This window comes from Lemur catta, chromosome 11, assembly GCF_020740605.2.
Source record: "Lemur catta isolate mLemCat1 chromosome 11, mLemCat1.pri, whole genome shotgun sequence".
NCBI classification, from domain to species: Eukaryota; Metazoa; Chordata; class Mammalia; order Primates; family Lemuridae; genus Lemur; species Lemur catta.
This window is the reverse complement of record NC_059138.1, coordinates 33,284,713-33,310,032: the sequence shown is the minus strand read 5'-3', so window position 1 is coordinate 33,310,032 and position 25,320 is coordinate 33,284,713. Positions and strand designations below refer to the sequence as shown.

The 25,320-nt window shown below is 42.1% G+C and overlaps 1 protein-coding gene across 4 annotated transcripts in view; it reads right to left on the bottom strand.

Moving 5' to 3' along the window:
* Positions 1 to 9,515: 9,515 nt before the first annotated feature.
* Positions 9,516 to 25,320, bottom strand: part of DOCK4 (dedicator of cytokinesis 4) — a 408,336-nt gene continuing 392,531 nt past the window's right edge. Inside the window, exons 44-52 of one of the 4 annotated variants that reach the window (XM_045565153.1) lie at positions 24,509 to 24,628; positions 24,062 to 24,183; positions 23,603 to 23,723; positions 22,533 to 22,614; positions 22,253 to 22,362; positions 20,303 to 20,375; positions 18,453 to 18,566; positions 15,350 to 15,411; positions 9,516 to 12,139 (exon numbers count right to left, since the gene is read on the bottom strand). In XM_045565153.1, coding sequence (XP_045421109.1) covers positions 11,699 to 12,139; positions 15,350 to 15,411; positions 18,453 to 18,566; positions 20,303 to 20,375; positions 22,253 to 22,362; positions 22,533 to 22,614; positions 23,603 to 23,723; positions 24,062 to 24,183; positions 24,509 to 24,628 — 1,245 coding nt within the window. In that variant the 3' untranslated portion in view covers positions 9,516 to 11,698. The remainder of the gene's footprint in view (positions 12,140 to 15,349; positions 15,412 to 18,452; positions 18,567 to 20,302; positions 20,376 to 22,252; positions 22,363 to 22,532; positions 22,615 to 23,602; positions 23,724 to 24,061; positions 24,184 to 24,508; positions 24,629 to 25,320) is intronic. The other 3 variants (XM_045565154.1, XM_045565155.1, XM_045565156.1) reach the window with 3 other exon arrangements.

Genomic DNA, 25,320 nt, shown 5'->3' with positions numbered 1-25,320 from the left:
GGAAACATCGTGTTGTCAGTTGCTATGTCCCTAGGACCACACTAAGTATCAGTGCTTCACATCAGAGTCAAACATGTCAGAGATTCATGGCATCTGGCTGACTGCCCCTCTCTAAGAACAGGGAGACATAAAACAGGACGTCAGGATCATCAGCCCCATACAAACTTAGTTTTACTGTTTTCAAGAAAATAAATCAACCTAACAACATGATAAGCAGAGTGTTTGGACCTATGTGTTGAATGGGTATGTATCATATGAAGTCAGTATTTATGGGCTGTGTCACTCCTGTGGTGACTAATCAATTGTTCTTCTTGTGAGAGTAACACACATATCTCCACTAGATAATATACATAACTTTATTTTTCTCAATTAAGAGAAAATTACAGGAAAATAGCAATGATTTTACTTCTTTGTATACCTACACGTTTGTGCTTTTAGGAAGCCCTCAGTAAATGGTTTTTAATCACCCAGATGAATCTAGTCTTGATCATAAAACTACGAGGAGAAGGGACAGGGCCATGTTCTGCTAATGTTTTCGGCCTCTGACATAGGACTCCACAAGGGAATTAGCCGCCTTCCACGGGGAGCCCCTGACACGCTTGTAAAATGCAGCTGGAGGTGATTCTGCTCAGCATCACTCGCAGGTGGCAGTGAGTGGACAGTTTTGACTGAGGCAGCTGGTGGGTGTCGTTAGGAGTCTCACGTAAGGTCAAAGGCCATTTCAGCACCTTAAGTTGCCACCCAGACCCCACCCTTCAACCCATCAGTTCCTTCCAGCACTGTGCACATGTCACTTGAACAACTCTTCTGAATGACACACAGCTTCCCATCAACTTTCAAGAATGTCAGAATTGTCTTTAAAAGCCAGTAACAGGAATATGGGAGAAGACGACATTAGTGTCTGGGAGACATTACCCGCTCGCCAGCACGGCTCAGGCACTGTCAACTTGAACCCTGCCGCAATCAAGCCCTCAAAGCTCAAGGTTCGGGGTGAAGCCCCTGCTCTCCGCCTCGACAGTCTGAAATCAGCCGGGCAGGGTGGGGTGGAGGGGGAGGACTGAAACCGGTTCACACTTAACTAACTAAACGACGTAAAATTACTACTAGGAAACTTGAAGCCAAGGGGCTAACTAATCAGGTCATTTCTGTAAAATGTTTTGGTTCCTTCAGAGAACAGTACTAAAAGTAGCTCCTGCTAATGTTCCGTGCTGTTTCCTCAGAGCGACGCACGCCCCCCGGGCTCGGGCCCCGCGCCGCGTTCGCAAAGCCGGGCTTGCACCCCACTCCCCGGCCGCCCAGCCCTGGGGTTTCGCAAAGGGGGGGCAGCTGCGGCTTGTTAACTTTTAACTGTGCAAGCAAGAATACTGGGGAAAGACGCTCTCCTCTACTCTCACTACTAGATCAAGAACAGAGCACTAGAACACACTAGAAAGACTGGAGAAGTTCTCAACTTCACACAATCAGGAATTTAAGACACATACATGTCCACATTGTACTGTTCTTACCTTTCTCACTTCACGAAAAATGTGTGAAACTTCATAATGGAGCAATGCCGGCATTTCGGACACACGCCTCTAGTCTAGACACCTGCTTTCCCGCCTTTCCCGAGCCCCCACCGCAAAGCTCCGCCTTCTGTTTCCGCGGCTTGGGACACACCGCTCCTCCCCCAGCCTCCCTGTGCTCCGCCCGCTCCCTCCACTCCCCTCCTCTCTCGCCCGCCCGCCCCTCCCCTCCTCTCACCCCAGTCACTCTCCTCCCCTCCCTCCCCGCTCACTCCCCTCCCCTCCCCCCACTCTCCTCCCCCCTCCCTCTCCTCCCTTCCCCCCTCTTCCCCTCTCCCCCCGCTCCCTCTTCTCCCCTCCCTCCCACTCTCCTCCTCTCCCTCCCGCCCCCTCTCCTCCCCTCCCTCCCCCTCCCTGCCCTCCCTTTAAGTATGCAATTTTAAAAACACAGCTGTCATCACAGTGTACATATACTTTAAGTTTTGCTTTTTCTCATTTCATATATTACTTTTTTCCCCTTGTTACACCAGTCTTCAAAATATTCTTAAATATCAGTGGGCGCGGTGGCTCACACCTGTAATCCTAGCACTCTGGGAGGCCGAGGCGGGCGGATCATTTGAGCTCAGGAGTTCAAGATCAGCCTGAGCAAGAGTGAGACCCGTCTCTATTAAATTTGGAAAGAAATTATGTGGACAACTAAAAAAAAAATTATGTGTGTGCATATATATATATATATATATATATATATATATATACACATATATATATATATATACATACATATATATATATATATATACATACATATATATATGCAATCAAGGGAAGGGACTGCAGGGAACCGCAGAACATCTGACAACCAAGCATATCAATCAGCTGGTAACACCCCATGCCCCTGCTAAGCCCTTCCCCAGGCCAAGCCAATAAAAGGAAACCACCTGGGAGTCCGTAAGGTCTTTCTGCACTCCTGGAGACTGACCCGTTTCTGGAATGTATTCTCACTTTGTGTAGTTTCCTTCTTTTCTTCAATAAAAGCTGTTTGTGTGGAATTGCTTCCTGTTTGTTATCACTCCATTGCACCGGCCAGCTCCTGTTTGTGATTCTTGCAAGCAAGGAGCCCAAGAACCGGGACAATGGTCTCCTGGAGGCCGGACCTGACAGTACGACTTGAAATTTTTGCCTTTTGTTTCTTCATGTACTCACATCCCATTCTGAAGTATTTTCTTAGGATAGGTTTTCAGTAATGGAGTTATATGGCTCAAACGACATAACAAGTTTTTAGACTCTCAAACCATATTGTCAAACTGTGTTCTGACAAAGTTATCCTAGTTTAGTGCCACCAGTTATATCAATGAGTACAACTTTCATCATAGTCTTCCTATAATTGGGTGCTGTCATTTTATACATTTAGTCAATTTAATAAGCAACAAATGTTACTTCACTGTTCTATATTTTTTGAGGGGGGCCACAGTCTTGCTCTGTTGCCACAGCTAGAGTGCAGTGGCTTCATCATAGCTCACTGCAACCTCAAACTCTTGAGCTCAAGGCATCCTCCTGCCTCAGCCTCCTGAGTAGCTGGGACTACAGGTGTACACCACCACACCTGACTAATTTTTCTATTTTTTGTAGAGAGAGGGTCTCACTGTTGCTCAGGCTGGTCTCACACTCCTGAACCCAACCAATCCTCCTGCCTCAGCCTCCTAGAGTGCTAGGACTACAGGTGTGAGCCACTGCACCCACCCAGTGTTCTATTTTTCTGATTAGGAGAATGGTTATTTTATCAATCTTAGTTCATCTTTTATAAATTATTTGTCTGTTAACATACTTTCTCAATTCCTTTCCAATACTATGCATCTTAATAGTGTCCTCATTTTTGCTCAATTTGGATGAGTTCTTAATAAAGACATTAATCTTATCATAATTGTTGCAAATTTTTTTCAGTCTTATTTGCTCTTTTATTTTGGCTATCTTTTTCTTTGACTTATACAGAAGTTTTGAAATTTAATACAGTTAATTCTGCCTGCTTTTTTTAAAGTCTTAAGTTTAGAAAGTTGCCTAACCAAAAGGAATAAAAAGGAAAGACAGAAAAAGATTGTTGTCGTGTTGTACATAGAGTTAGTAGACGTCCAGTTATACTTGTTCTTGTCTTCATGCCCAGCCATCAGATCAGCTCAATGAATGGGGGCAAAGGTCACAGCCAGCTCCCCTTACTTCCTCATTAGTGCGGAAGGACTAAGAGGAGGTGATATGACATGGATTGACGCGTTCCTCTGGGTTTGGAACAAGGGTTTGGGTAAGTTGTGTGTGGTGAGGCAGGAGGGTGAGGTGGTGCCATCTATAGAAAGTGAGGGGAGGAAGAATGGGTGTGCCAGGACACCCTCCCCAAATTTCTTTATTATAGACCTGAGCCCTCTTAACACTCACCATGCATTTACCAATTTTTTTTCCCTCTTGGGGAGATAACCTGGGACTCTTAACTATTGTTCTGGAGCAAGTCATGTCAAGAACTTTGTGTGCTTTTATCACAATGATAAAATTCACGTTATTGACACAAAAGGAACTTTTAAACTATTAATACCTATAGTGTTCCCTTTCGACCTCTGAAACCATCCTCACAGGGCTAACAAGAATTACAAGCCAGGCCTTAAGTGACACTATAGTTAGGCATTAACCAGGGCGCACTGGTGTACTTTGACTCACTTCCTTGCAGTTAACTGAGAATCACACAGTGTGCTGACCACCTGCTTCTCTATTGTTCCTATGGATAGGATCTCTGATGCTAGAATCATAAGACTTTTGTTTCATAAGCATGAAGTTGTTTTTCAGATCCTGAATTCCAGCAGAACAGCTGATGCCAACCAGTCTAAAGACCCCCACTGGGGAACTGACTCTGTGCAAGAATGCAGTTTCTTCATCTCCCTGTCTCATGACTTCACCCCTCATTTCTTGACCAATCAGCAATCACTCACCTCAGCCCACCATCCTTCCCACCATCCACCCAGATCCCTTAGAAAACCCTGTCCCCTAACCTCTCCAGAAAAGGGATCTGAGGTTTCTTCATGTCTCCTCAATCACCAGCCCTACAATTAAACTTTCTCTGCTGCAACCCTTGGTGTCTCAGTGTAGCCACACCTCAGGCAATGAACCTATTACCTTTACACTTCTCTAAAAATTGTTCCTATCTGCTGCTTACTGCTGCTACTAAAGAACAGAGGAGACTTAAACCCATTGCAAAGGGCTTAATAGGGCTGGGTGAGGTGGCTCATATCTGTAATCCTAGCACTCTCAGAGACCAAGGCAGGAGGATTGCTTGAGGTCAGGAGTTTAAGGCCAGCCTGAGCAAGAGGGAGACCCTGTCTCTATAAAAAATAGAAAGCCAGGGAGGTGACATGTGCCTTTAGTCCCAGCTACCTGGGAGGCTGAGGCACGAGGACCCCTTGAGCCCAAGAGTTTGAGGTTGCTGTGAGCTATGATGACTCTAGTGCACTCTACCTGGGGCGACGGAGTGAAACTCTGTCTCAAAAAAAAAAAAAAAAAAAAGAAAAGAAAAAAAAGGGGAGGGCTTAATAGGATAAAAATTGGCTGGTCTCTCTGCCAATCACTTCTGCTCGAGGAGGAGTTTCATATGGGTCCAGAAAGTCCTCTCTCTTTACCTCCTCCTACCTGCTACACATACTGCTTTCAGTAGACACCTGGGTGCAAACCCTGCACATACTTCCCAAAGAGGTCCAGAGCCAGATTTGCTGTGATATAAAGGAGGCAAAAAATAAGACAAGTGAAACCAGTGTTGTGGTATCTGAATATTGTATAATTTTTCTCACTCTCTTAAAATGCATCAGTCATACTTACATGTACTTCTTTAAAGCCATTGCAAATAACAGGAGCAAATGTCCCAGGCCCCAAGCCATTTTCATTCCCAAGGGGCAACTATTTTCAATTTTTAAAATTATTTCTTAATGTTTACACTTATGTCTCTGAGTAAAAAAGTATCTTATATTGCTACTTTTGATTGTCCGTAAGTTTTAGGCATATCTATTGATGTCCCTTTATGGAAGATGAGAATTTATTTTATTCTCCACTCACACAAATTTCTGCCTTACTCTCATCCTTCTAATATAATTACATTATAATTTGGGGCTAGATCAATATATAAATTTTACATTTCCATAACTGCTAATATTCCATGTAGCTGATCCACATAGTATATTATAGTTATGTTTATTTTCTTGTGTAAAAATTTTTTGTTCTCTCTGGAGTTATTAGCTATTTTTCCCACTTGCACAGCTTTCCGGGTATCTGGTTAATCCATCGCTCAACTCTCTTATGAAGTGTAAGTTTCCCTTCAGTAAGTTCAGACACATCAGGCACTTCATCAACTTCATCATCTTGGAGACGGTTCACTGAGTGAGCAGACTGGGCCATCTACTGTGGGTGTTCAGACCATCGTCCTCACTTCTAGGCTTCTGGCTCCTTCACTGGTTGTGAATGACAGAGGTAAACTCCAGCTAAGTAAGGTGGTATACACATGTATTCAGAATGTTTGGGACTTTCTAGTATTATATACTAATAGAGGATCTAAAACGTCTTCCTAGTAAGCTCTTCTCTGGATGCAATATTTTTAGTAGGCGCCATCCTAAGTTTTAATGCTTGTTAGTTTTCTTCTCGAGATTCCTCTTTTTATTTCTTTTATCAAGATATCAATATACTTAGCCTGGGATTCTGTAAAATACTTAATTGACATATTAACATTTTCTCCAACTTTAAGGCAGCAGTATTTTCTTACCACATATTAATATTAAATTAGCAAAAAACAAACAAAACAGCACATCAATATCTAATCCTGAAAAAACTGCCATGAAAATATATTGCTCTTGGCACTAAAATGAACATAACACTTTTGGGAAATAATTTGCCAATATTCTTATAGGAGACCAGAATTTACCACCCCAACATATGCTCCTCTGGCATAAGGATTTTTTGAGTAAGGGCAGACACAGGAGAAGCTCTGAAAACAGGGTAGAAGTTACCCATTTGTAAGAGAAATTTACATCTATAAAGGAAATCTCCATTTGTAAGGAGTGTTGTGTATACCACCTTACTTAGCTGGAGTTTACCTCTGTCATTCACAACCAGTGAAGGAGCCAGAAGCCTAGAAGTGAGGACGATGGTCTGAACACCCACAGTAGATGGCCCAGTCTGCTCACTCAGTGAACCGTCTCCAAGATGATGAAGTTGATGAAGTGCCTGATGTGTTTGAACTTACTGAAGGGAAACTTACACTTCATAAGAGAGTTGAGCGATGGATTAATCAGATACCCGGAAAGCTGTGCAAGTGGGAAAAACAGCTAATAACTCCAGAGAGAACAAAAAATGTGCTAGGAAGAAAAAAATAATTAAATCTCAGGAGACTCTTCTCAATAGAGAAAGCCCTGACATCAATCTGAGTAACAACCCATACTCTTGGTTACTTTTCCTGATCACCTCCCCACAACTGGTCTTCTCCCACCCCTTCTTTCTGTGCTTTTAGCTGAAGATAGAACTTAAGCCTGAATTCTAAGCCACCTTTGAGATTAACTCATTTTTCCCGGGGTATCTCCCAGGTATACATGTTATTAAAACTTGTTTTTCTCTTGTTAATCAGTCTTTTGTTACAGGGGTCCCAGCTAAGAACTATAAAGGGTAGAGGGAAAATTATTTTTCCCCCCCTACACAAGAGAATTACAAAAACCATCAATCCATTGCTCTGGCAACTTCAGTCTGGGAATCTGTTTTAAGGATATAATGTAAAACATGGAAAAAGCTGTACATAAGAAGGTCACAGTGGTGTTATTTGTAGTACTGAAAAACTGGAAATAATAATGTCCATTAACAGGGAAATGGCTAAAGTGTGGAATATATTTTTTGCTTTTTACATACATGTAATAATATGAAAATAAGAGTTGTCTGAGTACACTGTGATTACAACATGTAAAATATACATGTTGAGAATTGAAACCACCAACTCGTACAGCTTATGTCTATATGAACATGACTTTACTATTCCAATGTTCATTAGCATACCTTTAATCTTCCAGGAGTCTCTTGCCCAGACAAGTAACTTTATTCTTCTTAACAGGAAGTTCTCAACAGACCTATCAACTTTTTAACAAAAAGCATCAATTGCTGATTGATAGTTTATGTGTTACAACTCTCTGAACCCCTTGACTCAAAATCCTTGCTTTGCTGTTTCCACAAATCCTAAGCAATTACACCATGATCTTTACTCAGTCCTACTTCAGGCCTGCTCATTGAAAGATTCCCTTTAAAACTCAGAAATTTAAATAAAATCTGACTGTGCCCTTCTGCTTCTAAGATACCAATAGATGGGTCTCTCTTATGACAGTGAGTAATGAACTCAGCCCTGTATTGTCAATAGATTGTGTTGGTGTTATTTGAGGAACCAGCAGTCAACAATGTAGAAAAACTATGTAATATATCCATGTAGAAAAAGACAAAGGGATATGTAAAAAATAATAACAGTTATGATATTTTGTCAATTTTTCAAAACTTTTTTATGGTATTCTTATATAATGAGGGCAAGGCTTACTTCAATAACCAAGAATACATTTTGGTACAAGTCACCTTTTAAGTAAAGATCAGATAATGGCAAAATGGTGCAACTTGTTATTCTCTGTTGTGTTTTGTAGAACAATCAATAATAATCAAGGGAGAATCCTACTTAGATAGGAAACTGAGCTATTCGTATTGTAATTATGCTTGTAGAATGGAAACACAGTTGTAATGAAAGTGATCCAAAAATGCTCTAAAGTCACTTAATGTTGAGAAACAATCAGGAGGACACTGACAATGGCCTTTAAATGGGTTTTGGTATTTAATGGGACAGAAGCTTTAGACAATAGTTTGCTTACATAAATGTCCTAAAACTAACACAGCATAGACACATTTCACCAAATTAAAAGCCATTCTTTATTAACAGAAAGCTTGTAGTCAATGGGTTTTGCAGTGAAGGAGCTTAGAGATTTTCACCCCAAAATGTGACTGTTTAGTATAAAGAGTATTTTGAATTAAAGACCCTTAGAGATCAACAGGCATTGGAAGGGGCTTTCTCTCTCTCTGTATAAAACCAGAGAGATCCATCCAAAAGAACAATTGCCTTCCCTTCCCCTCCTGGTTATCTGAATCTACTGCAGGAAAGAAGATCAAGGATGCAACCAGAGCTGGCCAACCCATTTTACAGATAATACCTTTCTTTCAGGTTAATTTCCAAAGAGAATCATTTACAAGTCAATCTATTTCCCCCCATCTGTTCATTCTCCCAGGTACATATTCATCCTCCCTAGTAACCATTTATTGCCCCTAAACAGAATTACCTATATGCCTCATCTCCCACTGCCCTCTAAAATGAGGGTATATAAACTCTGGACCCCATTGGGACACTGGGTAATCATTCTGTGCCTCTCTCTCTGTGCATGGTAAATAAATCTCTTTCTCTTATTAATCTGCCTTATTGTGAGTTGATCTTCTGGGGCGAAGGGAAAGTATCCCCTCACTCCCACAGCAGTGTTTGTCAAATGTATTTCCTGTCATTTTGTGAAAAACAGGGAGAAAAGCTGGCATGCGGTTAGATTTTGCCACAGCTGGCAAAGGTGGCATTCAACTATTCCCTTGTACAGTTATCTGTTTTGTGTCAAGTTTTCTAAAGCAATCAAATTTTGATGGCTTGACTTGTTAAATTGGCTCTGGTTAGGCCAATGAATGAATGGTCAGCCAACCAGGTAAATGTTACCTTCTCCATGGGATATTAACCCATACTGTTTGTTACCTTTTCCCTCTTTGTTCTCTAAGGCATAAATGAGCTATAGTGAGAATGAAGTGCATCAATATAGGCACAACAACAAAAACAGGAACTATCCACAAAGAAGTCTGAAAATCTCACTATGATAAGACCAAGGGATTTATACAGCTTCTATTCTAGGTAAAGACATGCTGATGACCAGAATAAAGACAGAAATATTAAGATTAATCTGGTAATTTTATTTAATATTTACCATTCAGCAGCAACCAACATGAACATCTGAGCTAACAGAATCTCTTGAAATGATCTGCTATGTAGCTGCTTCAGAAATACACGCACATGATAAATTCAACTGCTCACTGCCAAAAAATTTTTTTAAAAAAATGGCTTCAAGAGCAAATAACACTGATTTATACTGTGCCCAAGCACTAGTCAACAAATCTATTAAATTACACAGGAAAAGGAAATCAAAGAAGCTTTGTTATCTTATGCATGTCATCTTATTTAAATGGAAAGTTTTACTTCTTTAAAGCAACAGAAAATGGAGCTTTATATGTGTGTGTGTATACATATGTGAATGTGATTACAAACACAAAGTGTTATCATCAAAGCAAAAGCTAGTTCAAAAAATTTCTGACTGCAAAACTTGCAAGATACAAAGCTAAAATGCATATGTTCCTTTTCTCAATTATGAACACTTTCACTAAACATAAATATTTAACATATATTAATTTTTCCAACATTCAAAATTGTAAAGTCAATATGGCAGAATTATTGTTAAAAGCACATATGTACAAATATTCTTTTTCCATACATAAAGTATTTGGCATAATTATAACAATCATACTGCATCCACAACTGTTTGCTTTAATTTTTACTTTTTTTTACACATAATGGTATCTCTTATTAAAATTAACCAGTTATATACAAAAATACTTGAACATTTATTATAGAAAACCTCTATAACCAGCCTCAACAGCGTATACCTGCTGAATGGTTTCATTAAGAGAATATAAAAAAGTGGTCACTGCCTTCCAGGTAAGCTATCAACAAAACAAACACGGTTAAACTAAAATGAGCTTCCCAACAAAAGAGGGAAAATATTTAACAGTATGATTTAAAATACAGTCCATATCTATTGTCAATTGAGTGTTATAAACAGTCAGTAAAAGAAAAAACAGATACAAAATACATTACTACATACAAGGTGCTCTTTTCACACTCCTACAACTGTGGCATTAGCATCCCTACCTAGATCTAAGATGCTAAGTGGCAATACTCAAGCTAGAGCAGTCTATGGCCATCCTCCTTCAACCAGAGGACAACAGGTCAGCTAAGAAGACAAGCTCCACTGGTAAGAATGGAGAATTGTGAGGAATTTTTTATTTTGTGCAGAATTGAAAGTTAATGCCCTTGCCTTTTGTAAGTCTTTTTGCCATTTAATCATGCTAATATATTTTCACCAAGGCTTTTTACTTCATTTACACTATTGATTTAATACTGTCCTGTATCGATTCCTGAATTCTTGCTAATGGGACACAGTAATTTGTGACTGTTTAACACTGGAACATCTGCTCTTCTTCAATGACAAATTTTATATAGGAAACTATCAAGTAAGGAAGCACAAAATTCAAGTAAACATTTCTCCTGGAGTCTCTTGCTTAATCTAGCTGATTGGAACTCTGAAAGCAAATTGCACCTTGAAAAGAAATACAGTAGATACCATGGTGCCAGGGTAGTAAAGGATTTAGCAACCAATTCACAAAGCAGAATTTTAAGAATGTAGACAGCTGTCAAACAGCAAAAGCAACCTTATATAAGTACTTTGCTTCAAGAACAAAACAACTTCAGTCCCAATCCTTTGCAACCCCGTAGGTATATATATTGTCTCACTAGCCTGCTTTAACCTTTAATTCTGATGATCTTCACTGATCATGCTGCTCAGGGCCAGAAACCTGGCCTTATTTACAGATGTCTTCTAAAGTAAGGACCATTGTGTTAGGATGTGCATTGACTTAATAAGCTTTCTCGGAGTATCAAGTATTCAGTAAAAAGTATACAACATTACCACGCATTGCATTGTTTGACAACATCGTATTGGTTTTAAGATTAAACTACGTAAAAAAAGTGAACATAAAAAGGTACAAAAGGAGTCTTTATCCCTATTTACCACTTTCAAGTGAGAAACGTTTTAATGAAATTCAGCCATACTTCATTTAACAGCTGGCCTTCTAGATCAGTAACTTTTTAATATTGTGCAACATTATATTAATAAGCAAGTTTTAATTCCATTCATTGAAAGAAAGAGCTGAGTAAGTTATTAAAGTGCCTACGCTAAATGTCTTCTCATCATATGTTGTAAACGGGCAAAGAATCCGTCACGGGTACGCAGAAAAGTGACTCATAACTGGGACACCTTCCTGGGCAGGGGCCTCGGCCGCGGGCCGGGGTCGGTCCTCCGGGTCCCGTTCTCCAGGTGGCTGGGTCGCGCGGCCAGGGGCTTGGGGGGCAGGGCGGGGGGCTCGGCGGCCACGGGAATGGAGAGGCTGTGGGGCAGCGGGACGGGCCGCCGCAGAGTCCGCTCGAACACGCTGTAGGGCGGAGGCGTCTTGCTGTCCTTGCGCCCCGGCTCCTCCGCGCCGCCGCAGCTCGGCCCCGGCCCCGGCGCCGCCGCCGACTGTTCGGTCACCTGGTTCTCAAAGCCTGAGGTTTCCGACGTGCTACACCGGCTGAGAGAAGAAATGCCACTGCTGTAGCTGCCCGACAAGACCGGGGAGTTGGAGGTCAGTCCTGGCGAGTGGTACTCCACCGGGGACGGCGTGAAGGACTGCGCGGAGCCCTGCTGCCGCGGAAAGGGAGGGGACAGACGGCAGCGTCAGGAACCGAGACGGGCCCAGCTGTGCCCTCCCGCAAACCCACACGCGGAAGCCCTAGCCCCAGGGCCCCGGGACATGGCTGTGTCTGGAGGCAGACCCTTCACAGGGCTGATTAAGTTCAAAGGAGGCCCTTGGGGTGGGCCCTAATGCAATGTGACTCGTGTCCTTATAAGAAAAGGGATCTGGACACACAGGGGATACCAGGAACGTGGGCACACGGAGAAAAAGACCCTGTGAGAAACCAAGCCCGCGCACACCTTGATCTTGAACGTCTAGCTTCCAGGACTGGGAGAAAATAAATTTTTGTTGCTAAAGCCACCCAGTGTGTGGTGTTTTGTGAGGCAGCCCGAACAGACTAATACAAACACCCAGACTCAAATTTGAGTGTTGTCATTGGTAGCACTAAAATACACAACAGACCTGTATCTGCCAGGCCCACCAGTAATTGCGTTCAGCTCGCTGCCCCCTTTATGCCTTATCATTTTGAGATAGAGGATAAAGGAATCAACAAGAGAATTCAGAGGCATGCAATTAATCCTGCAGTTAGAAAGAGAGGGAACTGGCGAGAGGAGCTTTGGGGGTGCTATTTCACTTTCCTAGCTCAGCAGGGCATGAGCTCAGAGCCACAGGGCAGGATGCAGGGCAGCTGTGGACATCTGGGTGGGACACTCCCCCCGCTGCCACTGCAGACCCCTGAGCTGAAGCTGCAAGCTGGCAGCCCTTGGGCTCTGGCCTGAGATGTGAGCTGTTTCATCTGCAGTGAAAACCTGATTTAGTTCCTAATTTGTAAGAACAGGAAAATTTCACATAAAACTCCAGATTTCTCACAATTTCAGAACTCGAAGTTCTGGCAACAATGGCACACATTCTCTTAATGGAGATAATCTTTTGAAGCCAAGTGGGGGCTGTCTCCTTTAGATGGGGCATGAATTCTTCAGCGGACCACAGTTCCTGCCTGTCCACATGTTTCCACCCAACCTCCTTCATTCATTCATGTCAGCTCTCTGACCATCTGGCATCTGAATTGTTGTTTTCCCCACTGGGATCCTGAAGAAAATGAGTCCTAAAGAGATGCTCTGTGAAAAGAGGGTTCCACTGGGAAATGCTGCATACTACATAGCGTACATTCAAAGCATACTAGCATGTTAAAGTCTTGCAATAAAGAAACCTAAATAACTTTGTTCAGCCCAGTGTTTTCTAAATTATTTGACCACAGACCATTTTTTTCACTTATCTCTAGAAAACTAATGTTCTACAGAACACACTTTGAGAAATGCTGGCCTAGTCTAGCTTTGCTGCGGTCTCTCTTTTTAAATAAAATAATACTAGTAGACACAAATCTTTTCATTTAATAGGAGCCTAAAATTAAGCAAGGCCAGTTAACAGACCCCAATTCACTGCTGTCTTCATTAAAAATTAGACTTGAAATTCAAAATACGGCAGTTCAGCTTAGTCTTCTCTGTAGGGTTAAACTTACCATTTACTTGCTGAAAAAACCCCCACAAAATTCTCTCAGTTAAGGCAGCACACTGCAAAGCTAGTATAATAACTCGGTAGCAGTGTGCCCCCTAATGTAACCCAGAAGTTATAACACAAATGTTCGATCTATTTTCTCTTCCTTCAAACTCCATTTGTAAAGACATGGCTTCAGGTTGCATATGGCCAGTGAAAATATAAGCAGGTCTGCAGAGAGATAGCACACACCAGCTTGCTAACTAGGGCTATTTGGTAGCGACTCAAACATTTTCCGCCCCTGGGTTCTTTTTATGGTTAAAGAATTAATCTCTAAGTCTTATTGTAGTCTATTACTACTCTGTAAGATCAAGTTGAAAAACAAAGATGATAATTCCACAGCAACATGTGGGAGCTCTTTGTAAGTGTAAATGTCAAGGTGCGCAAAAGCCACGCTGCTTTCCTTCTCATCACATCAAGATGACAGAGTGATGGCTTCTAGAGCAAATGCTGTCACATGCACTTTCTGATAACAGCTGCATTGCAGATGACAACAAAACTAGCAAATAATTTGCACTCACCAGCAAATTTCTACATCAGAAATTTAGGCAACGCAAATGAAGTTGCATTTCTTTGAGATTCTTCTCCATTATTTTTGCTTTTGTTTTCCAGTTTCTCAATTTCTATCAGCAAATATTGTTAGCACCACAGATACAACGGATCGCAACCTGCCCCTATGTGTTTGTAGAGGCTAATTTATCTTTTTCACATTAGCTAGAACTATCTCATCAACAAAAAGGACATAGTGCATGGAAATCCGAAGTCACTCAGGTACAAAATCATTCTTTCGACATTCACTTCAACCTCATATTTTCCTCTGGGGCAGCAGCTCTAAACACCAACTACTCATATGTACTGACAATCCCTGCAGCCAGTCTGATTCAATTTGGATAGAGACTAAATATTATTCTTTATCTTCATGAGGGATTTTGTGTGTTTAGAGGTATTAAATAGACTATGTCTACATAGCAATTCAAATGTCTGACCTGTAAAGCTTTCTAGTTTTCTTTCTAGAATTCTTTTTTATCCATTTCACTGCCTTGTTTTTCATGATCAAGTATATATTTCTAATGTAAATGAGATCCCTGGTATAAAATATTAAAAAAGTATAAAATTACCAAAAAGTACCAAAAGTACCAAAAAGATCCTTGGTATAAAATTTAGAAAGTTGGGATTAGCTTTGTCATAATGGGTGAGGCTGATGATACAGGCAAAAAGACACGGGAGAATATTTCATAGATCTTGATTATTGATGTTTTTCAATCTAAGTGTATATGTGTGTGTATGTGTGTGTGTGTGTGTGTGTGTGTGGTGTTTGATGTGCCTTAAACTAAAAGACTAGGCTGAAATGTCCTAAGAGGTACATTGGGATCACATATCCTTCCTCATTCAGTATATGCACTGACTCTAGTTTGTAAGTTCTCATTGCTACCATTTGGAGAATGAGGCTAATAATCTGAAAACAAATGTTGCATTCCTGGTGGAGGCTCCCCAAGGGTACAGGCCAGTGTTGCTTTCTTACCCATCTTCCCCCATCCCTTCTTTATATGTTCTTTGCTTTGTCTGTACAAATGAAAACACCTCTTGATGTACTTGGGATGGGTCTTCGAGAAAAAAAGGAACCTGGGCCAGTCTCTGGCCTCAGGCTATAGAAGGGGCTGTACCTTCATTGGAGATCGCCCAGCAGGTGAGGGGGATACTGATGTCGTGTGTCTTGCTGGTGAAGCTATAAATGGAGAGAGAGAGAACATTTCAACTAAGAAAAACCAGATTGTTGACTATGTGCAAATGCCCTCTGTGTTACAAACCCAGAGAGACGATCCAGTGCACAAAGAGCTCCTAAGCAGGGGGTGTGGGGGCATGGGTGGGGACAGGGGAGAAAATAAAGGATGCCTGTCCAAAACAGGTTCCTCACAAAGATGGCATTACCAAGGCGTGGGATGATTAGTAAAAAGTTATCAGGGCATACACAGTGATTTGACCAAAATGACAGGGCCCTCAACTGGTCCAATGTCCTTTCCATTTCCCCAAAGTCCAAATGCTTCTCCACTGCTTGATCTCTCTATTTTATAAGGTGTGAGGTGCTAGGGAGTAGTCCTTGGGGAGCAGCTGCTGATGTTGACCTGAGCAGCAATGGAAAGACCAAGGCCACCCAGGCAGCTTAGAATAGGTCCATGGGAATATATTTAATCAGCCCCCCCCATACTTTCAATACTCCCAAAACAGATAGAAAACCCTCAGCCTTGGCCATACAAGAGGTGTGCAGTTTCCCATTTCTCCCCCTAATGGCTCTCCTCAGGTCTTCCCTTTGTGCCCTGGTGGTGATACTCTATGGATTTCATCACCATGGCAAAGAAGAGCCATCTCTTTGTTTCTGCCACTAGATTTCCAAGTCCTACATCTGGGACGCAGCATGTGTCCCTGCTCCCTGCGTGCGTGTGTGGATCAGTGTACGGCAGCCGCTGGCCATCCACAGTCAACAGGGAAGGCACATTTCCCAATCCCCACAGGCAGGTTTCAGTGAATCCAGGCTATCTCGCTCTGTGATTAGCTGCCACTCTCCCAGCTGTCAGAGTGAGGTTTGTAATTCATAAGAAAACTACAGAAAGGCTGAAAGGAGGAAAGACAGACAGTTACAGAGCCCCACAACAATAACCACAGATGGTGACATCAGGACAGACCATGAGAGCAATCAGTGCAGAAGGGATGGCAGCCCTGCCAGTTAACATGGGACAGGTAAGGTCACCTGCGTACTCTGGGTCCTAAGGGATCAGGGAGAGTGGTCCGCTGTCACACTGCGGGGTGTGCAGCCTCCCTCTTGCGTGCTGGGGCATGATGTCAGCGTGGGTCACATTCTAACTCCGGCATTAGTTCTCCTATCCTGCCAATTGTGGGTGCTGATTATGGATGAAAATCATGTGTGTAGAGAGAAACTGATCCTGACTGGGAACTGTATTTCTGCCATAACTGTGGCAAAAGTCAGAGTTTACTGTTTCTTGAGACTTTCTTCCTCTTGACTCAGGTAGTCACTGACATCAACGACCATCGTGGCCCCAGCGCTCAGAGCACACTCGCAGATTTCCCTGGAAAGGCATTTTCCCAGAGACCTAAAATACTTTCATCAGTATCCTTGTCTTCAGGTTTGAACTGGCCTAAGAACCTAACTACCATCAGTATTATTACTTCAAAAATGCTTTCAGGCTTCCAACTTTAGGGACACAACCAGGTTTAAATTGGAGACTGCCTGAATATACATACGTAGAACACGTCGTGAATGAAATATAAACAATTTGGCTGATATGTGTTAGTCTTCCATGGTCACACTGATATACTAATGCAGCTTAAAGTTATTTCTTGTTCTGTTTAAAGACTCACATGTCTTTCAAAAGTTATTGGTGACTTGACTTTTAGCTTTGACACGTATAGAACAAATTGGGTAGCATTTAATTTATTTTAAAAAGAGGTGAAGGGTGAGATGCTAGAATATAGCAAATGAAACATGAATAATCAATCCGGAAAAATCCATGGAAGAAATAGTGTCATATTTTGTTGTACTTTTTTTTTTTTTTTTAAAGAGACAAGGTCTTGCTCTATTGCCCAGGTTAGAGTGTAGTGGTGTGATCATAGCTCACCGCAGCCTTGAACTCTTGGGCTCAAGTGATCCTCCTGCCTTAGCTTCCCAAGTAGCTAGGAATATAGGTGCATGCCACCATGCCTGGATAATTTTTAATTTTTTTTGTAGAGAGGGGGTCTTGCTATGTTGTCCAGGTTGGTCTTGAACTCCTGGTATCAATTGATCCTCCCACCTTGGCTTCCCAAAGTGCTGGGATTACCGGCAAGAACCACTGTGCCCAGCTTATTTTCTCTTGTTTTTAGGCTAGTTGTATCTGTAAAGCTTCAAACCTACTCTAGACATATGTAAGCACTGAAAAGATTCTCTTCATCACTGGAATAAGCAGAGACTAAAGTAGGGCAGGCCCTTCTTGAAAACTTAGTGTCGGTCACTAAGCGATAGGTTGCTCAGGATGAAAGGGGGCCTGTTATTGCTACAAATTCATAAAGAAGTTCTTAAGATCCACTTCTAGTGGTTCTCAAAATTTAGCGAGCAGAAGGATCACCTGAAATGTTTGGTAAAAATGCAGATTCTAGGGCCTTACCCCAGAAATACTAAAATTCTGCTTCAGTAGGTCTGAGGTTAGGCCTGAGAATTTGCTTCTTCCACCACCACCCTGGGGGAAACAGTCCCCTGAATCAACTCTTGGAGAAATACTGCCCTTGCATACAGTCCTCGCAAAGCAACAGATAAACGGGAGTGAGCTTAGTCTTCCCCACAAGCCTATCAAAGTCACTCTTAGTCAATTCCTATTTAGGGGCAACCTGAAACCTTGGTGTCAGTCCTGAATAAGATTGAAGAAAGTGGCTGAGTTAGCAGGGGTTGACAAGAAGGAGGTGGTTCAAAGAAAAGGGCAGAGAAAATGCCAGTGGCCTAGCAAGGTCAGGGTACCTCCCCAAATTCTGAGAATGGTACCTTGGAGGAGAATACCCTACAAAATCTGTCTGAGGGGTTTATTAGAAACGGACCATTGTTTGACCCCAAGTAACAGAAGTTCAGGAAAGAGCAAGGACATTGTAAAGGAATTCGAAGCTACTCAGGTTTTTACCTCAGAAACCAAATGCCTACCTTTCTCTGAGGAGTTCAGGACAAGTTGGAGTAGTCAGTAAAAGTTATTTTATAAAAGTGATTATTCAAATGCTTCAAATACCCACCAGTCTGTGTGGGTCTTGGAGGGACAGGGGGAGAGATAAGTTTCCCACTATCCGACATGTTCTTGGCTTCCTTCCCACTGTCCAGGCTCCAGCTGCTAGGAGTGGGATTCACAGCTGGAAGGGAATAACACAGCTAAACACACACAGTCCAGCTTTGCCCTTAGAATGCTTGAGATCTTAGAAGAAAGTCAGAATTATCCAGAATGAAAAAATCAGCTGGATTAAAAAGAAAAAACAAAAAAAAACCCAAACAGAAAACCTCTTGAATACTAAACCTTTATGTAATTGGCTACCTTCCAGTGATAGTTGACATTTAATTGGGTGACAGCATACCTCTTTATTTCCCTCAAGTTGTCAAACATAACTACAAATCTCTGTAATGGTGTGTAGGAACTTGTTGAGAATTACAAGTGTGTTTAGATTGTGGGTAACAGATAGAAGACATGGTCACTAGATTATTTTAAAACTTTGTTTTTAGTGGAAATTTCTGGACAAGTGGCACCTAAAAAAGACAGAGGGCACTGGCATACTAATATTTCAATTATTTGGCAGAATTCTTGGGAAAGAACAGTCATGCCACATCATCTCATTGACCAAGTCTTTGAGGAAAACTCTTGTTTCTGAAACCAATGGATTACACTGAAGCATATCCTAAAAAACTAAGTTGGAATACTGAAAGTATCGTTCTTATTTTGTAATCTGTCTGCTCTAGGCTTCAGTAAGATGCAGACATATGCAGCAACCCTGTTAGGAACGAGGGCAGAACACACAGTTTGTAAATAGCCGCAATGCAAATAGGTTTACAAGTCTTGGAGTTCCGGCGGCGGACTCCCTGTGCAAACACTGCCATCTGATGGACACGCCAGGGATTGCAACATTTTACCACTTCCACTTTCATTTAATGGGATAGTGTCACCACTTTTAAAATGCAAAATACAGCATTCCTAAACTCTACTGATAAAGATCAATGTTTGACTTGTAACATTAAAGCTGAATTTGTGTTTTGAAATAATTTTGGCTAAGGCTTCACTCATTTCCATCTCCCAAGGAAGATTTTAATGTTAATGTATCAGTGCACCCAAATGACAATACAGTCTAGTTCTTAACGAGGGCAATTAAAGTACACTTTCCCAGCATTTGTCATTGGTGACTCTTGATTCACTGGCCTGGGGAACCACTCATACTTTTGAGGCTCGACCCTGGGAGAAGCGAATGGGTGACTTGCTGCAAGCCCCTGTCCCCGCCCCTGTAGTTGAGGAAGTCGCATCTAATCAGCTCTTCAACCTCTGCCGTGCTGCACAGACTGATATTAATTGTCTATTTACTGCTATGCATAGGTTTGGTTCTCTTTTTTGTGTGACCTTGAGGCAGGGCACACTCCATTATGCACTGGATTGCAATTCTTAAATGGTATTTAATCGTACAAGAGCTGTATCTGAGTCACCACACACAACGGATGAACTGGCTGAATGAGCTCTGTGAGGGAGACAAAGGATGGGACCACAGAATCAATCTGGGAAGATGTTATTTTCATCATGCTGAATGAGGAGCCTAATTGGCAACTTCGTTTCAGGAAGAGCAGACATTGCCTTGGTGACTCTCTGAATAACAACAAAAAGCCATTAAACGGAGGAGTTCCTAACTTGCTCAGATTCTGCTGTTAAATCTTATAAGAGAACAATTTTTGAAGAACGGATCGTAAATGACTGCCTTTCGTTAATCCCCTAGTCCTGATCATCAAAGTTCTGGAGCCCTGCCTTCCACACAGACACATGGAAGACTGAGAAAATGAGGACAAAACAAACCCTTACACATTCTAGGGCTGACAAAGGGGCTGGTTATATACCCACCTTTCTCAGGTGCAGAAAGATTTGGGTCACTGCGTGGCAAGGCCCCATCTCCAATATGATTAAACAGCATCCTCTGGAAAGGTACAAGAGTCTATTTTTATGATGCAATATACTGACACATGAGACCTTGCAGAATATGAGATGATTATCTTCTTAGTGAAACATTTTGTTCAAAATAATTTTATATGGTATGATGACCCTAGGAACAAAGAATTCAGTTACATTTAAGGAAAAAGAGGAGAAGAGTTTTAGGTTTTATGAAAGAGAACACAGTGTTTGAAAAGTTTGTATTAATTTTAAATATCAATGATCAATGCTCACAATAAAACATGGGGTAAAAAATAAATATTAATAGTAAATAGTAGCTGAACTATGGTGTTCTTTATAAATATAAGTACTAGACTGGCAATATGAAACACAAGTAAGAATTAAAGGAGAAAGGTCAAAAAATCATGACTGAATGACTTTAACCCCTGCACATTTAAAATTCTCTATTATCGAATGTTCCCAACACAGGGAAATGATAAATGTTTGAGATGATGGATACGTTAATTACACTGATCTGATCGCTATACATTATATGTATCAAAATGTCACTATGTACCCCATAAATATGTACAATTATTTTATGTCAATTTAAAAAAATAAAATATTTTTCAAATCCTATATTAGACAAAAAACATATGACATGGTCAATATTCTACAATTTTTAACCTACAAAAATGCTAGTTTTACATGGCTCTACTGCACATATTAAAAGAAAAAGTGACAAGTCCTTTAAAGTAGATGTGCTACAGCAATGTGTATTATTGAAATTTTGGCAACACACACACTGCTTCCGATTTTACCAGAAGCAGAAAACTCGGAAGGCTAACCAGGAAAGGCTTTCAGAGTTCACCATGCTGGCAACATGCTCTCCTGGAGCACATGGAGAAACGAGGAAATTCCCTCACAACTTCAAGTGACAAAGGGAAATAACACTGGTTAGCTGGTCCCGCCAAACGCACTTGGATATAATTTCTGCAAGACACCGATGTTGCACAGAGGAAGTATCCCAGGACTCTAGGGAAGATCACACAATCAGCAAAGAGAAACCATTCAAGCCAAATCCCACTGGCCCTCATCCACTTCCAGATCCAACTACAGCCATCTGCCAGGATGGTGTCGAAAAACAGAGAAATTAGCTGAAGCAGAAATAACTATTTTTCTCTGCTCCTAAATTATTCCCAAGTAATCTGTCACACTCAGGGCTACACACGAATCTTCAACTTTGAAACCACCCTTCAAAGCCCTTGAATTGCCCGAGGGCCAAGCTCAAGCCCCGCTCTCACTCCTACTAACAGGGCTCACTTCAAAACCAAGTTCAGGCGGAGGGCGAGGGCCACGTTCCCTCACTCCTGTGGGTTGACAGAGAAAGCCCGAGGACTCAGCCGCTCTTCGCTCAATGAATTCAAGAAGAATAGCAAAGGCAGACAGGAATTGCTTGTGCGATCGATGGCACCTCTCTGCAATAGGTACAGGCAAAAGGAAAGGCTACGGGGCAGCAGCATGCTTCTCCTCAAGGCTGTTTTGCTAATGCAAGAAGTTGCCCTGGATTCCTGCTACACACCCATACAAACACACACACACAGACATTTCATTAACCCAAGCATCCCTTTACACGTTTAAGCAGCAGCAATGAAACATGGAGTCAGATCAAGAAGGGTAAAATTTCCTATTTCCCTCTCAGCTTTGCTGCACAGACGACAACTCATGTGTCCCTGTCAGAAACACGATTCATACAGAAATCCCTAACAAAGGGCCGAGAAGAGAGGTGCACTCTTCGCCGGGCTGGACTGGTCTGACACTGCCTCGCTGGCTGCTTTTGGCAGCTCCAGTGTGTTTCTGCAGAGACAGGTGAGCCATTAGACTTCTCCTTGTTTTCCAGTTTCCCCATCCCGCCACGAGTACCTGGGAAGGCTCCACCGGTGTTGGGTAGATGGCACTGCACGGTCTCTCTCTTGGGGACAGGCAGGAGTTTTCTCTGGAATGTTTGTGTTTGTCAGACAACAAAGGAGAAGCTGGGAAGAGAAGGAGAGGAGGAATCATCAGCGTGGCAGCGCTGGACCTGTCTGGAGGAGAGAACCTGAGGGGGCAGCAGCTGCCGTAGTTTAGGAAACCGAAGCCCCAGTTCCTGGGGGCTAGAACGTTCTCTGGGTACCGTTAGTCTCCCCCGCACTCTGGCACTGACCTCTGGCACTTGATGGAGCAGAACTTGTCACATTAGGCGAAGCAGAGTGAGTAGAACTCAAGCTTGAGGTAGATGGGCTTGGCTGCAAATACACAGGGAGCTGTTACCACACCCCAATTAGAGGCTCCACACAACACTGACATATTTGAAAGAAAATCAACATTTTTTTCACATTAGCAAAAAAATAAGAAAGAAAAGAAAAAAAAGCCATTTAGAAATATAGAAAAGACTTACTAACTCAGATAAAGAGGCCTGTCTGAATTAATCAAGAATCTGAGATTTTGATTACTGCCAAAGGAATGCATTCCTGTTAGTTCCAGCTACGTACTGTGACTTCATACTGGTTAGCAGTGCATTCCCTGACTACAGTATAAGCAGAATGACTTCCAGCCTCGGGCACATAAATAGGTGAGTGCTTCTAAAAGGCATAGAATTTGCCCTCTCAATATCTTCAAAAAATGTGTTCAAAGCATGAATTTGGAAATATGTGTTATGCCCCCTTTCCAAAGATAGTGGTGAGGAAAATTTCAGCTTAGTCGTACTAAACTATCATAAATGCTGAATTAGCAGGTCTAAATAGAATGTTTTGTTGCAAGTGTTATACTGGCTCTACAATCCCTAAAAACTACATTTTTTTCTTATGTAAAAAAAAACCCCTTTCATTGCAGAAATTTTCCAACATGTACTTTAGGAGAGAGAATGTGATAAAGGACCCTCAAACTATGTCTTCTTAAATTAAAAAAGCCACTTAGAATGCTCAGAGGCAGCTAGCGGGTGGTGACGTGCTCCGAGAGTCCTGGACTAAAGAAGCAGCCGGAAACAACAGGGTCTCGGAGCTGACCCAGCATGGCCCGAGCTTTTCCATCGCTTGCTCGTGTCTTCTTAGAACGATGGGGCAATTTTGAGAGAAACATCTTCGTAGACTCCAGAGAACAGTAAAGCAATAAGAGCACTTCAAGGTCTGTCCTTATGTCAAGTCCTTGTCCATTAGCACGGCAGAATGAACAGAAATGCTCACAATTGAGACAGAAAAGGAATAAACACAACCAGACAAAAAGCTCATTAAGTACCTGCATGTTAAAGACTTCATCAGAGCTTTCTGATTGCCCTGTAATATTGCTTACTTCAGCAGAAGCTTGTGAGGACAGTGAGGAGGAAGAGTATCGGTTGACAGCTGGGTAACTTAATGGGCTGTTCAGGGGGTGGGAGGGGGGAGAGAAAAAAGGGTCGTTAGCTCAGTCTCCAAATTGCACTTCATCATATGCTGGAATGGTATAATACTAAAGGGGAAAAAAGTACATCCCATTTTGTTGTCTCCTGTTTGCCTCCATATAATCAAATGTTTGAGTTTATTTATTTCTCATGCTGTTGCTGTTTTAGCAGTGGCAGATGTCTGCAGCTGCCTCGCGGGTAAATTATTTCATTAAGAAATAGCGTATTTGACAAATTGTGCCATAAAGAATGAGGGAATCATTCCAGATCATCTTGTGGGAATGCCAAATTGTGAGATAATTTGGAATATGACTTACCTGCGTCTAGGAATTACCCTGGTACCATCTGGGCTCATGGAAGCAGGTGCTGAGTTTCTACATACACGAGGGCTGCCATTAGGAAAATGGACGGGACTGGCTTGCATACACGCAGAGAACTCCTAAAGACGTGGTAAAGAAAACATTTCCATACGGTAATGATATCAGCAAAATAAGGCATGAGATATTTTAGCATACTAGATATACATCCTCATTATCATGAAATCTTTGTATTATTAAGCCTTCCCTCACTTTGCATTTTTGTTTTCATAAAAGGTAAGCGTGGCAAATAGCAGAAAATGCAATTTTAATATTTGCAGGTTCCCTGTTAAAATGGTGCAGTTTCGTAGAAAAACCAAAAGATGTCACTGTTGGCTACTTCATCGTCCCTCTATGGGCAAATGGCAACGGTCAGACTGCCCTGCTGTGGACACTTGGTGTACGTACCTGAATCCCTAAGCTCGACTTCATTACAAAGAACTGGTCGACCAGCTTTTTGTGAAGGGGTCTCATATCTTGAGGTACGAACTTCTCATGCACGGCCAAGCCAAATTCCAGAATCTGTGCCTAGATCACAACGCAGGGAGAAAACCCACGTCAATGACGACGTCTCACGAAGCGCCTGCCGTAGACCAAGCACTAGGCTATGCGTTTTGTTTGCATTATTGCTAATCCTCCAGATCTGACAGGATGGGATCAAATGCCACGTTACAGGTGAGGAAACTGAGGATCAGAAGGGTCTTCTGTAAAGATGAATGGGGACTGGAACTTGGACCTGATTTCAAAGACTTAATTTTCCTGCCACCCCAGGCATCTTTCCCGTGTATTTCAGATCTGTCATTACAGCCCTTCTTAACAGTTTCGTCTGTGGGCAGGGGCTGCTCCCTGTCAGGAGGGCTGGGCATCCTCCCCTCGGCATCCGTCTCTGCGTGGCACCCTCTCCCCCACGTCACCCTCCTCTCCTCCATCGGGCTCTTCTGTGCTCATCCCTCCCTCCCACAGATTTTCAAAATCTGTCAGGCAGGAAGGAGAAAATGAACAGGAACTCTATCACAGTTGCTGGGCTTCTTGCTTTTGTTTAAAAATAATATTTTTGCTCATGTATTATAATGCGACAATGGAGCAGGTCCTATTCTCACAGAAAGTTTCCCTGCTGTGAGGACCCAGAAAGAGATGAACATAAACATTCCGCTTTCCTTTGTTCAACCACCAAATGCTACTTTGATTTGAGTAGCGGCTGTCTTTCACATTGTAAAAAT